Source organism: Hemitrygon akajei, chromosome 4 (assembly GCF_048418815.1).
Source record: "Hemitrygon akajei chromosome 4, sHemAka1.3, whole genome shotgun sequence".
NCBI classification, from domain to species: Eukaryota; Metazoa; Chordata; class Chondrichthyes; order Myliobatiformes; family Dasyatidae; genus Hemitrygon; species Hemitrygon akajei.
In genome coordinates, this window is record NC_133127.1 from 151,948,955 (window position 1) to 151,964,420 (window position 15,466).

General features: G+C 39.7%; 1 protein-coding gene across 11 annotated transcripts in view; it reads left to right on the forward strand.

The window, feature by feature from the left end:
- The window catches only part of LOC140726788 (glutamate receptor 4), a 235,744-nt gene that overhangs the window by 214,975 nt on the left and 5,303 nt on the right, over positions 1-15,466 (forward strand). For all 11 annotated transcript variants that reach the window (XR_012098730.1, XM_073043623.1, XM_073043613.1 and 8 more), the window contains 2 exons: positions 5,860-6,058; positions 7,711-7,958. Coding sequence is in view for 10 of the 11 variants with exons in the window: in XM_073043623.1 (XP_072899724.1) it covers positions 5,860-6,058; positions 7,711-7,958 (447 nt within the window). In the remaining variant the exon portion in view is untranslated. The remainder of the gene's footprint in view (positions 1-5,859; positions 6,059-7,710; positions 7,959-15,466) is intronic.

Here is a 15,466-nt window from a genome sequence, read left to right on the forward strand (position 1 = left end):
TCTCCACTGGGTACGTTTACCTTGTACTACCTCTGTGCTCCGTTGTAATGAATTGATCTGGGTATGCAGGGCAAGTTCTTCGCTCTACCTCAGTACACGTGACAATAAGAAACTACTTTACCCTCTATGCACACCGTGCCACCATCCCTTTTGAATCTGCTTCCAATATTTATTTTGAAAATACATTTCGGATTATAACAGTTTGCAGCTTACAAAGCTTTTCTTCATTTCCCTTGATTCTTTCATCTTTCCTGCTGGTGAAAACCTCTTATTTCATCAAGATTTCTCATAAAATTTTAAATTGCTTTTTATTTTCTGAAGTTAAATGGTAATGCATTTAGCACACAAATGTGGTTACTTCTCTAAATTTGCTTCAGGGTAATTAGCTACTGGCCTGATGCCACACTGTTCCCACCGGTGAACTTAATCTTCATTCGCTTTCCAGTTGCCCGAGGCACCTGCTACCGGCAGCTAAGCAGCTGAATAAATGTAAAGGTTGCTGTTCAGTGCTGGAGCTGCTTCTGCTAGAAAATCAAATTCGGGAAAATCTCTTGTCAGAATTCTCTTCCCCAGAGAGTTATGGAGGCTTGCTCATTAGAAGTATTTAAAGTGGGGTTTGATAACATTTTTAAGAGTTTGGAGGATTGATGGCAATGAGGTAGAGGCACAGAGAAGATGAGGCCTGTGTCAGATCAGCCATGATCATATTGAACGATGTAGCCTCCTTGTGTAGAAATAGGATTGTTTTTTGGTGCATTTAACATCTGCTTCACAAGGCACTAATGGCCTCTCAGATTTCCTGCAGATAAAATAAAAGGCAAGTGATTTGTTAAAACTCGTGCAATTCCTCATAGCAAAGTGTCAACAGAGCTCACAGCTGCTGCATCGTTGCTGCGCTGGTCAGGAAGGTGAGTCAGAGTTTGACTAGCTGTAACAGTGCCTGAACAGCTGCAGAAAGTGGCACACAGCAGACCCCCACTCCTTCACACCACACGACGGTCAGGCACAACAGCCCCATATTGAAGTGCAGGATATCAAAGGGGCCAATAAATGGAAAGCCACTGTTTGAAGAGAAAGGCTGCAAACAGAAATGTTCACTGATCCAGACTCCATAACCTAACCCTTGATAACTGGAATGGGCAGGTGAGGTGCCCTGTGCAATGCACCTGTCTCAGAGAGCTGTCCCTTTAGTTCAGGAGTCCTCTTGCTCAGTGGTATTGGGCCATGGTATAAAAAAGGTTGGGAACCCCTGCTTTAGTTGATGTCTGTAGATGTTTAGTTGATTATTGATATCTGTGTGATGAGCTCTGAATTTCCTTGTAAATGTTGAGCAAAAGTGTAGTTTGTTTGCAGAAGTGTAGATTGCTTACAGAAGTTAATTGCTGTTGGTAATGCTGTTCACAACTATTGGCATATTTGGGTGGGTGATAGTGGGTACATAGTAAATTGTGCACAGACATGCCTGGTTTAGTTTCCCAACAGTCGTGATACCACCCAGAAACAACTGACAATTTTATGCAGAATTGACACATGCAAAATTTACGCAGAGGGATCACCTTCTAGCTCAGGGTAATTAATACATAAGATGACTAACCTTTAAAATCAGACAGGGCTCCATCTCTTCATATTTTCCAAGTGCACCGTTTACTTTAGAGATGCATACTGTTGCTGCTCCTCTTTGCTCCTCTATATCAGCACTCAAGTATCCGTTCCCATTGCTAGATTTGCTATTCCACTATTTACTAGCTCTGTCTACTCAGCTTTACAAATATCTGATACGCAAGTAAACAACATCAGTGTGGAATTTAAGAAGACATTTACAAGTCCCATCTCCCCATTTATAAAACCCAGGCTATTTCACTTTGCTGGTTTATTGCAAGAGCTTTCTACCGAGTCCCCCTCCCTTCCCTCTGCTCTGGAAATCTTTCCTTCTTAAGTATGTATGAGTTTCAGCTCAACCAAAAGGAAATGGGTTGATGCTTGCCCTGGTGATGTTGGGGTGTGCTATTGGAATAGGTTTTGAATATTTTGGCCAGAGGAAGATTAAGATCTTGCAGTCCCACTAGAAAGTAAACATAATGGAAGGTTGAGTAAGAGTCGGCTGGAGCTCTTTTATTATCAAATAACCTGTAAGCATTGACTGCCCACTCTTTATTTTAGTTTAGGATCACTGCCTGTTCTTACATACTGTCTGAGGACAGTATCAGTAATGTATATGGGGTCTGGGAGGAGAAAATAGTTTTCTTTAAAGCATACATACAGTAATCAAGACCAATACAGAGAGAACAAATCTGTTACATAGATAAAAGGAGTTATATTTTTAATAAAAGAATTAAAATGTGCAAATGCCAGGAATTTGTTTCCAGAATTCTCCATTTTATCTTTGTCATCATATAATTCCTTCCTGAAGCAAAAACAAAAATTTTAAAACTCCCCTTTCTAAATGCTAACCATTGTTAATTACTTAGTCATAAGGTGTAGCTAAGTATAGTATGAATATTCTGCTGAACTTGTAACAAAGTAAGAAAAAAAAGTAAGATGTAAATTCCTCAATTTTAGAGTTGCATCACCTTTCCCAAAGCATTTTAAGCAGCTGGCCACAGGAAAGTAGAACAATGCTCGTGAAAGTGTGTCCTTGCTATGTCAGCATTACTGTGGAAGAAAGGATTACCAGAATATATAGGAAGGGAAAAGTATATTTTTTCTGAAGGTCAGTTTGTTGTTATGTGCATTTTACATTTTGTTAACACATATTAGGGCGGCGCAGTGGTTAGCACAACACTTTACAGTACTGCTATTTGTAAGGAGTTTGTACATTCTCCCCGTGACCATGTGGGTTTCCTCCAGGCGCTCCAGTTCCTTCCCACAGTCCAACGTCATACTGGTTGGTAGGTTAATCGGTCATTGTAAATTGTCCTGTGATTAGGATAGGGTTAAGTCGGGGCTTGCTTGCTGGGTGGCGCAACTTAAAGGGGCAGAAGGGCCTGTCCCGTGCTGATAGATAAAGGCAACAAAGTAAGCAGATACTGCAGATGTCTAGTTCAACCCCCAATGTAAGTATCTAAACTGAGACCAGCTCATGAAAACCCCTCACTGTTTGATAGGAGGACCATGAATTTTGGGAACAGTACATTTGGAGCTAGGTTAGCTGTTACAGGCCAATCCAATGGACCATTGGTAGTCATGAATCCTGTAATATTCCACAATTTGTCAGCTCACTTACAAAGAGTCCAAAATTTAACTGATGGTTTTACAATTGTACTTTTATTAATACTATGTAGAAGTCTATTGGCATGATGTTAATTGAAGTTCTCTCTGCTTGACCCAGTGATCAGAGAGAAAGTTCCATTGCTAATAGTTCAGTGAAGATAAGGGTTCTACACAGTACCCTCCATTCGTGGCTACAGTGAAAGTAGAATGTGCAGTTTATTGGTGACACTGCGAAAATGCTTTCATCATTATCCTTTTAAATTTACATGCTCACAACCAGATTATTAAATGAAATTATCTTTAATGAGCGTATTTTCTCCAGCTGCTATTTGTAGTAATAAGTAAAGGTGAGTATAAAGCTCTGCATCCGGTATTAGATGCCCTGTGCTACACTCATAGTCATTTTAACTGAAGTTATCAGCAAGAAGAAATGAAACTCTTAACAATCTTTATATCAATTAATTTAGAAATATGTAAAGTAGCAATATTGAATAGTCAGGCTGTATGAATGCAATTCTAATAAATGTACTGTCAATGCAGCACGGGAAAAAATTGATTTTCAATTTTGTCAATGATTTGTGTTCATAATAATGCCTTCCATTGCAAGCTGGTTCAGGAAACGAACCCACGTCCTAGGTGTTAAGCTTAATCACTGTTTTATGATGATCGTACTATAAATATCAAATAATAATTTATGATAACATGAATGTTTTAACTGTTTGATATGTAAGATTTTCTGGTGTTTTTTCTAAGGAAATGTTGCTGATATGTAGTGATCTTGTGTGTTGATGTTTGTTATTTTGTTCCCTGTATCTCTGTACATTCATTGTCTCAATAAATCAATATTTACCATATTTTCATGTTTTGGTTTCTTATATGATTACTTTTTGTTGTCTTCTATCTTTCTCTATCCCCATTTTTGTGGTTGTGCTGTGCTTTTTACATTACAGTTTAATTTTCCTGCTTTTAGTAACCAAGTAATTACCATCAAAGTGTCTGGTTAATCCTTTAACATTGTGTTGTCAAGAGTCACATTCTAAAGCAGCAGTGTCCTGTTCATTTACTCGTCTGTATAAATTGTATATATCTATGGAGATAACAGTGCCTTGTTAAATGAATCAGTTCTTACTATCCAGCTTGTTGCTGCTTGAATTTAGTTTGGTGGTCTGGCAAATAACTTCTGTAAAATTACAATATATGCCTGATTTTTTTCATTAAAACCAGCTTCTCTCTGAGAAAAATCAATTTATAAAGAAGTGAAGTAAATAATTTATTAAAATACAACTTTTAAACATATTAAAAGGAAATTATTTTCAAAATTGAGTTAACAATCTGAGGATTGAGCAGCCTCAAAAATATCTACTCTAAAGAACGCTGCAGCTTTAAGATACCTTCTGTGTGACTTTCTCTGTGTATACATAGACCACATTTGTTGAAGTCACTGTGTTAATGTGCTGCAGGTATTATAGTCTGCCGTCTTTTATAGTATAACCAAAGGCAGGGTGAAAATTCAAGTCTACATAATTTTCTAATCCAATGTTTTCAGCTGCATGAGAATCAATGAATTTTGAAGTGTGTTATTTTTTCCAAAATTGGTATTACCTTTTCAGGTGTAACATAAAAATAAGCAAAATTCATAGAGTCCAAGGAAAAATAAGCTTTTTGAAAGGGAGCAGCAGACGTTCCTCCCTGGCTTTTCTTCCCAAGAGCTGGGGTTTTTTTGCACAAAATAACATCCCTCCACCCACCTCGGAAGCAGCGGTGAAGATTTGCTTGAAGACCATATTTGATATTTGCTTCCCAGGCTCTCCAAATTAGCACTGTCCCTAATTGATCTTAAAGTATCTGTATGCTTCCAAAATGTAAATCTAGATCCCAAAAGTGCTTTTGTTAAACTACAATTTTGTTTCATTTATTTTTGTATATTATTATTTTGAAATCAGCTAAACTATCCATAAACTAAGTGTTTTGATAAAGGTATACCTTGGCAAGTTAAGTTATAATCCCATTACAGTTAGAGGAGTGGCAGCTGTGGTTCAATTGGGAAAAAAGCACAAGGACTGGTAGCAATGCACCTCCACCTGAAGAAGTGCAGCCTCCCATGGGAGTAAACAATAATGGCTTTACTACTTCTGCCTCCTCACATGATCACAACAGAATACAGACAGTGTATCCCAGGCTGAAAAAAATCGAGTAAACGAGTCATAAACACAAGAGATTTTGCAAATGCTGGAAATCCAGTGTAGGGCACACAAAATGATGGAGGAATTCAGCAGGTTAGGCAGCATCTATGAGGAGGAATAAAGAGCCGAAATTTCGGACCGAGACCTGATGAAGGGTCCCAGCCTGATACGTTGGCTCTCCATATGCACTGCCTGATCTGCTGAGTTCCTCCAGCAATTGTGTGTGTTACTGTTGTAAACAAGTATTTTTCCCCAGAGCTGCTGTCTCTGGGCTGGTTAAGAAAGCTGAAGCATTTTAAATAAAAGTTTGTTAAGTAGATTTGAATTTAAAATGTCTCCAGTCTCAGAAGATAAATATATATTTCAACTTGAGACAGCTGATAGAAGTGCTGAAATTTGTTGAATTCGTTGTGCATTTCTTGATGAGAACATCATTGAAGAGATGTATATTTCTTTAAATATTTAGATCACTGTCCGGACGCATTGTTGGAGGGGTGTGGTGGTTCTTCACTCTGATTATCATTTCCTCCTACACGGCCAATCTTGCCGCCTTCTTGACCGTAGAGCGTATGGTGTCACCGATAGAGAGTGCTGAAGATCTCTCAAAGCAAACCGAGATTGCTTATGGAACACTGGACTCAGGCTCAACTAAAGAATTTTTCAGAGTAAGTCTTTCTGCAGCTGACAAGATCCGTGTATTCCCAATGGCAATGTGCTATATTAATAAAGAAAATCAATATTCAGCCAGATCAGACACAATGATGTGCTTGTATAAATGGCATGAAATAGCAGAAAGAGGGTAGATACAATAATAACAAAAGACTGAAATTATTAACCTCTTCCTGTCACGCAGTCATTACTGTGTGGCTGAGGGTTGGGAGATTGGTGTATATAGCAAATAGGCCAGAGTTGACTAAAAGAGAAAGGAGGATGAATGGGTACTTTTATGATTTGGTTGTTCTACAGGTTATGGAAAAGTTCAATAGACGGGGTAGAAGTTGGAAGGAGTGGGTTTGGATGAAAACTGTTTTTGTCGACAGAGCATGATCCCATTGATTCACAAACTGATCCGTACATACAGAATTGTTGATACTCATTGTTTCATGACATGTTTGTTCTTTTCAGTAGTTTCTTTCTTTCTGATTTGTTTGGTGTTCTTTTGTGTCCACTTCCATGCACCATTTTGTGCTCATCACCTGATAAACGTTCTGACAACAAATCTCCTCGGGAATCCTGAATATATCAATCTAAATGTAACTGACCTACATATTGAAGGCTCCACTCTGTCTCAACTTCCAACGTGTCTGTAACTTCATTGTCCAACAAAAGGCCTTGAATGCATCTTCCTATCCACACCAGCTTCCATTTACACTCAGTTCCTCCACACGGTGGAATAGCAGTTCCTTTGGGCCTGTTTTCAGGTTGGGAAAATGTACATCAGAGTGCATGCTACAGCCAAGAGGCCTGACACCAGCACCAAGTCGTACCTTGTGCCTCATTAATATTAATTGGACCTGTTGTGCTTCCACAGGTACCTCATCCATGTAAGAAAATGAATATCAGGCCACTTCTCTCACTCCAGCAGCTTAAAGACACGTCCCAAGCAGGTGAATGGAAAAGATATTTGGATGGGAGACAGGGGAAAGTGCCACAACAATCAATTATTTTTAGCATTTTTACAATTTAAAACTTGATAACTATCAATGAACTCAGAGTAGAACAGGGTTGGCATCAAATGTCAGCAAGAGAGTCAAAGCAGGAATAAGTAAAGAGTCTCAACTCTTGTTCCAGATAACCTTCAAGGGTGCTTTAAAAATGGCCTGATGTGATACAATCTAGTCTTTGCAGATGTGTCTTGGGTGTACGACTTGGGCCGCAAAGCTGCTCCTCTTTACACCTATTTTCACTATTAAATGGGTGTCAGTGGTTCAGTTTCCACCCCTTAACATTGAGAATATTCGTTGTTTAAAATTATTCCACAGCTTTGTCGAGGCACTGAATATATGGCCAATATATACTACTAGTCTGTGTGGCCTCCAGTGCAACCCTCTACCCCATATTTACCATGAGGGGCAGACCATTAATCTGTGACTATTCTCTGGAACTCTTTCCCAAGTCCTTTCTCCTTGATAATTCTCTCGTTCATTTAAGATCTTCCTTCATATCCTTCTCCCTGACCTTGCTTGCTGTCATCCTTCTGAATGCTTCAGTTACTGTACAGCATCCATTTCTCCTCTAAGTAAGTTTTTTTAAATGTGCTCACATGTGATTGATACCTCCGGGTTGTTGTTGCTGATTACATTTTGCCTTTTTCCAGAGATCAAAAATAGCAATATATGAGAAAATGTGGGCCTACATGAAATCTGCGGAACCTTCTGTTTTCACCAAGACCACTGCTGAGGGTGTTGCCCGGGTCCGTAAATCCAAGGGCAAGTTTGCTTTCCTTCTGGAGTCCACGATGAATGAATACATTGAGCAGCGGAAGCCGTGTGACACGATGAAAGTAGGAGGCAACCTGGATTCCAAAGGATATGGAGTGGCAACACCTAAGAACTCCCCATTAAGGTGGGTGGGATAGTATAACAATATGTAATTGTGTTGTTATAGTATTCCACCTACCCTGATGTCCCTTGTGTTCTTTTTTAGATTGTGTGTCAATGGTATGTGCATGATTTCATTTCACATCTTTGAAAAATGTGCAGGTAAAGAGTTTTCCTCTGCTAGACAAACAAATCAGCTGTACTTCTATCAGTAGTACAAGAAGCTTTGGGAGGAGAGAGCCAATATCAGATCACTCTACATGGAATCTTAACAAAATCAACAATTCAGGCATGCGTGAACTTAAATATAGAACCCAACTACTACACAACAACAGCACGTTTTCATTCTAGTTGTGCAAAATTTATAAAGAAGGAAGCAAACTTTTATCTAATACCCTTTCCAACACCCATAGTGTGAAAAGGTGCTATGCTACAAATGGCTCATTATAATTACCAGTCCCTGCTGGTTTGATGGTAAATACATATTTTACAGAAAATCCAGAGTTATGAAACTTAATGTTGTAGAGCTGCCAGTCATAAGAAATGATTAATAATTTTTAAAAAATTTATTTCTGTTGTTTGTACTATTTTTTTGTCTCTAGTTTAAAAACCTTTCCGAGTAGGTAGCATACTATTCTATCCTCAAGGCAAAGCAAAATCTGTGTTCAAAGTAGATGCCTGACAAAGTGTAGGAGCTACAGTGGTGTGGTTGCATTGTTAACTAAAATTCCCATCTTGTACAGCACCCTCTGCTAAATCAGGATCACAGAAATGGCCTTTTTGAGTTTTGCTGTTGGGACAGTTTACCCACCCTCACAGTCACAAATAGTCTGCTCTCATAACTGGCTTTGCTCGGAGGCCTGAGATGTTTGATAATGTCTCTTAGGAGTCCCAGCCTCAGATTATTAGTTTGTTTCTTCTTCGGTGTTTCTGTATTAGGAAAGGTAGTAACAGAGATTGTTGTCTCATGCATTTGATATGGATGGATTCTAGTTCGGATCGGATTGTATAGGGGTGGCAATAACTGGGAAGCAAGCCTCAGCTTGTCAAAGCAATAGAATTTATCACACAGATTGAAGACCAACCTGAAATCTATCTTCCCTCCCCCTTCAAATAATGTTACCAAATTCACTATTACGTTTATTTATTGTTAAAATGAGGAGATGCTGATGAGAACAGATTTATTAACCATCTGTAGCTATAGAGTCCTAGAACACTACACCACGGAAGCAAGCCATTTGGCCCATCTAGTCCATGCTGAACTAGTAACCTGCCTAGTCCATTGACCTGCACCCAGCTCATAGCCCTCCCATGCACATTCCTATCCAAATTTCTCTTAAATGTTGAAATTGAACCCACATCCACCACTTCTGCTGGCAGCTTGTTCTACACTCTCACTGCCCTCTTGAGTGAAGAAATTCCCCTTAAACATTTCACCTTTCACTCCTCTTAATTATGTATACCTCTGCCAAATCTCCCCTCATTCTTCTAGATTGAGGGAATGAAGTCCTGACCTATTCAACCTTTCCCTAAAACTCAGATCTTCAAGTCCTGGGAACATCCTTGTAAATTTTTCCTGCAGGTAGGTGACCAAAACTGCATACCATAAATTCAGGTGTATAAGCTGACCACCATTTTCAAGATTAAAAAAGTGACTTTTTCATGTTACCTTTGTATAAGCCGACCCCTTTTGTAGAGGTTTTTGATTTAACCAGAAAAGATCACAAGATCTCACATGTTGGTACTCAGCTTTGGCAGATCCTGAACCTGGAAATTTTGTGAACCAGTACCTGCTAAGAAAACAGGCCGACGCATTGTAGAGCATTCTAAGCAAGTTCTTAATAAATAAATCAGGGAGGGAAGTTTTGGATTAGGTTCCCAATGGTAAAGAATCCTCTCAAATGTAACCCCGTGAAACCATTTGGCGCCTATCGTAATCTTGTTAAAACATAACACGAGGTGGCGGGATCAATACGTCTACTCAGTATTGAGTTTGCGACCACCATGTACAAAAGATTAAAACAAATGTGATATGATGCTGGCTTCAAGCTGAAGGTTGTTGATTTTGCTAAAGAAACAAATAATTCTGCAGTTGCTTAGAAGTTTAGTGTAAACGAGAGAGAATGAGAGAGTGGAGAAAGGCAGAGGAGACGCTGAGGGAAATGCTAAAAACGAAATGTGCAAACCGCGGGAAAACATGCCAGTGGCCAGAACTGGAAGAAAAAGTTTTAGAGTGGGTGAATCATCAGCGATCATCTGGGTACATTGTTACCAGAGAAATGATTCGAGTTCAAGCATTGAAATGGGCTGGAAAACACCGTAAGGTCAGCGAAAATTTCAAAGCTACGCAAAGTTGGTGCACCAGATTTATGAAGAGATGCTACTTGTCTGGGACACGTTCAAAGCGCACTTGTCAGGTGAGACAAAAGCAGCACTGAAAGCTGAAAACACGGACATTGCAGTCATCCCCGGTGGTTTGACGTCTGTGCTCCAGCCACTAGATGTGAGTTTCAACAAACCATTCAAAGAATTCATGCGTCGACATGGGACGCGATTTTCGGAGAGTCAGATAATGAAGAGTGTGAAAGTTTCAAGCTCTGAACGTTCGACGACAACAGCGTGTACAAGTAAATTGAGAAACAGAAATGTGTTTTGTGGATCTTTACTTTTGTGTAGATTTCATAAGCATTTGTATTTTCTTTTGTAACAGCCAATAAATACGACCTGTATTCCGTGTATTCGTTTTTTCAAAGTTGGCACCCTCTGTAAGCCGACCCCCTAATTTTAGGACCAAAATTTAGGCTTATTCTCGGCTTATACACCGGAATTTACGGTACATACTCCAGATTAAGCCTCACCAATGACTTATACAACTTCAACATAACATCCCAACTCCTCTTCTCTGTACTTTGATTTAAAGAGGCCAATGTGCCAAAAACTTTCTTTATGACCCTGTGACGCCACTTTCAATGAATTGTCGATCTGTATTCCCAGATCCCTCTGTTCTAACATATTCCTCAGTGCCCTAAGTCCTAAGTCCTACCCCAATTTGTCCTCCCAAAGTGCAACACTTCACACTGTCTACATTAAATTCCATCTGCCATTTTTCAGCTCATTTTTACAGCAAGCTTTGATAGCCTTCCTCACTGTTCACTACACCGCCAATCCACAAATTTCCTGTTCCTGTTTACTACATTTTCATCAAGATCGTTGATATGGATGACAAACAACAATGGACCCAGCACCAATTCCAGAGGCAAGCTAGTAGTCACAGGCCTCCAGTCAGAGAGGCAACCATCTACTACCACTCTCTGGCTTCTCCTGCAAAGCCAATGTCTAATCCAATTTACTACCTCATTTTGATTGGCAAGAACTAAACCTTCTTGTCCAACTACCCATTTGGGACTTTGTCGAAGGGCTTGTTAAAGTCCATGTAGACAACAGCCACTGCTTTGCCTTCATCACTCTTCCTGGTTACTTCCTCAAGAAACTCTATAAGATTGGTTAGACACAACCTACCTAGCACAAAACCATGTTGACTACCCCTAATCAAACTCTGTCTGTCCAAATACTTGTATTCCTTAGAATTCCTTCCAATAGCATACCCACTTCTGACGTCAGGCTCCCCGGCCTGTAATTTCTCAGCTTTTTCTTAGAGGCTTTCTTAAACAATGGAACAACATTAGCTATCCTCCAATCCTCTTGTACCTCCCCTGTGGCTAAGGAAGCTTTAAATATCTCTGCTAGGTCTCCTGCAATTTCTGCACTAGCTTCCCACAGGTCCAAGGGAATAGGTGACAGGTGACAGGTCACAGGTGAGGCCCTGCTGTCTAATTTGCGAAAAGACAGCAAACACCCCCTCCTCTGTAATCTGCATAGGGTCCATGACCTCACTGCTGATTTGCCTCACTTCTATAGTCTCTGTGTCTGTCTCCCGAGTGAACACAGATGCAAAAAAGCCATTAAGATCTCCCCCATCTCTTTTGGCTCCATGCATAGATTTTCCACAGGACCAATTTTGTCCTTTGTAATCTTTTTGCTCTTCATATATCTGTAGAAACCCTTGGGATTCTCCACCACCTTGTCTGATAGAGCAACCTCATGCCTTATTTTAGCCTTCCTTATTGCTTTCTTAAGTGTTTTGTATTTCTTATACATCTTAAGTACCTGATTTACTCCTTCCTGCCTGGACCTGCTACACACCTCCTTCTTCTTCTTTACCAGGGCCTCAACATCTCTCAAAAACCAAGGTTTGCTAAACTTTTTAACCTCATCTTTTATTCTGACAAAAACATACAAACTCTGTACCCTCAACATTTCACTTCTGATGGCCTTCACTTACAAGTACACCTTTGACAGAGGACACCCTGTCCCAATCCACACTACCTGGTCCTTTCTGATATGATCAGAACTGGCTGTCCTCCAATTTGGAATCTCAGCCTGAGGACCAGACCGATCCTTCTCCATAATTATCCTGAAACTAATGGCATTATGATCACTAGCTGGAAAGTGGATCTCCCTAGTAGGAAATCCACTATCACACTCCTCCTAGTTGAGACCTCTACAAATTGATGAAGGAAACTTTCCTGAACACATTTGACCAACTCTATTCCATCCAGCCCTTTTACAGTATGGGATATCTAGTTAATATGTGGAAAGTTAACATCACCTACTAACACAACCTTATGTTTCTTGCAACAATCTGCGACCTCATTACCCTTTCTACCCATGTCATTGTTTCGACATGGACCATAACCTCTGGCTGCTCACCTGCCACTTCAGAATGCTGTGGACTCATTCCCTGACTCTGGCACCTGGGGTGGCAACATACCATCTGGGAATCTCATTATCATCCACAAAACCTCAACTGTTTTTTCTTGGTTTTTTTTGTTGTTTCTTTGTTGCAAGAAAATGAATCTCAGGGTTGTATATGGTGAGATTTATGTATTTTGATAGTAAATTTACTTTGACTTTGACAACGAATCCCCTATCACTACAGCTCACCTCTTCACCCCCATTTCCATCTGAGTCACACAGCCAGAGACCTGACTGCTGTAGCTATCCTCTGCTAGATCTTTCCCCACTATTCAAAGCAGTACACCTGTTATCGAGGGGAATTGCCACAGGGGTACTCTGCACTGGCTGCCCATCCCCTTTCCCTCTCCTGATAGACACCCATTTACCTGTGTCCTGCACCTTGGGTGTAACTACCTCCCTGAATCACCTGTCGGCCAATCCCCTCAGTCCCCCAATGATCCAGAGTTCATCCAGGTCCAGCTGAAATTCCTCTGTGGTCTGTTAGACACTGCAGCTGGATCCACGTAGTAGACAGCGACACAGGAGGTTTCCCTACCTTCCAACATCCCACAAGAGGAATATTCCACTCTCCTGTCTGGCAACCCAATTGCTCTAACTGTGTGATAGGAAAGAACGAATAAAAATCTACCTTCAGCCTTTGCCTCTCCTTGCTGAGGCCAAGTCGCAATTCTTCACTCTAACATGCCCCACTCCATTTTTCACATCGGCTCATACTAAGTGCACAATCTAACATCTCCAAGAGAACTGTGGCACACAGAACGTCCCCACTGACCCTGCTTGCTTCTTTGGAGAGTTCAGAACGTGTCAATGGGTTTTCTCCTTCACCTCCTTAATCCTAGTTGTGATACGTTAGGTATTGTATTCCTGGCTATTAAACCGATGTTAATAAATTTCAGGACGTTTTGTGACTTGGTGAGAGATTGGTGCTGATGGAACAGCTTTAACCTTGTTTTTAGTTTTCCTTGATGAGAGAGTCAAAGGAAAGGAATGAAGTGCTGATGTAACTTTAATACATTTACTGTCAGTCACCCTGTAACCATAGTGTTCTTGGAGTCGTTCTCTTTGGCTTTGTTGGCCCATGCCACCCAAGATGCCCCACCGATTTAGTCCCATTTGCCCATGTTTGACCCATACATGTGATGAAAGCGAAATCTGATCAAATGGGCATCAATTATGAATAATGGCCTCTGTCTCCAATACTTTAATTTGGTGCTTTTTTAGTGTGTGGCATGTTGTTTGGCTATTAATATTGAAGCTCTGCCTATATTTTTATTGCAGAACTGAAATGGCCATTTGATATTCCCAACAGCAGCACTATAGAATCAGAAATATTTGTTATTTGTGTTAATCTGCTAATGCAGTTCTGAGACTGGCCCTTAAATAAAATCCAGTTTAGGCTTGTAGCCTGTGTTAGTGAGTTCTTTGCAATAATGAATTCTCCAATATTTACTTTTTTCTTCTATTTGAACAAAATGAAGTAAATTTATTTTCAGTTGGACAGCTGGATTTTTTTTCTTTGCCCATTAATGTTGTTCTTCTGTGAACTACTACAAGATCGGTTCTCTCCCCAGCTTTCCCCCCCGGGTAAGGATTTTAATGAAAATATGTCTGTAGCCAGAAACTAATACCTTGGAAATCATTGTTATATCTACTTCACACCCTTCTGTGAGATGGTAGGCTGGCAGTTCCAGTGGACCTTTACGTTTCCTGGAATTGTTTCTGATGTAAAAGACTCAGTTTATTTAGAAAATGTTCTGCATAAAATAATGCGTTATTCCATGTATTTTGCAAATTACGTGGAAGATCATTTTTTGCAAATGCCATTGTTTGCATTTTTCATGAACTACAAAGGTAATTCAGTAATGAAAATGGTAAAGGGGCATTTCCCTGATAAAAGGAATATTATGTGTTGCCTGAACTATGATAATAGGAGTACAAAAAATCCTTTTCTCTCATAGTGTTTTATTACCTCTTCAAATTTTCAAATTTCTTTCCAGAAACTTCAGTAGTATATCCCAGTAGGCAAAAATGTTGAAGCGATTTTATTTATCAGATTGATCTAATCCATTAAGTTTTAACACTTCCACAAGTATATTTTGGACATCATTACAGTTTCTGGTTCTTATTTTGTGGCTAGCGTTCTGGGACACTGCAGTCTGCAGATTAGTTTCAGCATAGCAATCAGTCTATCATACTTGATGGACAGGGGTTTCTTTTCCAAGTGAACAGGAATAGCCATGAGGTAGAAGAGTTTCTGTATAAGAGCAAGGCAGATTTTATATAATTGTTTTATTTTAGAGAAGGAATATCCAGAGAAATGAAGTACAACTATCAAAGCAAATTGCTGGCAGACTTGCAGTTTGACTTGTTGAAGCATTAAAGTTTATTCAGTATTTTGATGAAGAGCTTCACACTTCATATTTTGCTTCACACTTCATTTTCTGCTTCAGCAGACCCTACTGCAGAGATATCACCCTCCATTTTTCCTCAAATATGTTTACTCTATTCTTAGCTGTAACTACAGGCATCATGAAAAGTTTTAATTGTGCCATTTTTGTTTACTTTACTAGCTGCTTGCAGTGAGCAATTGCATGCACGGAATATTACACAAAACCAAAGATACAGCATCACAATTTTAGAGGGATGTTAGGAAACATTTCTTCATCAAATGTCATTAGATTATGGAATACAAAACATAAATAGCTGTTGAATCTG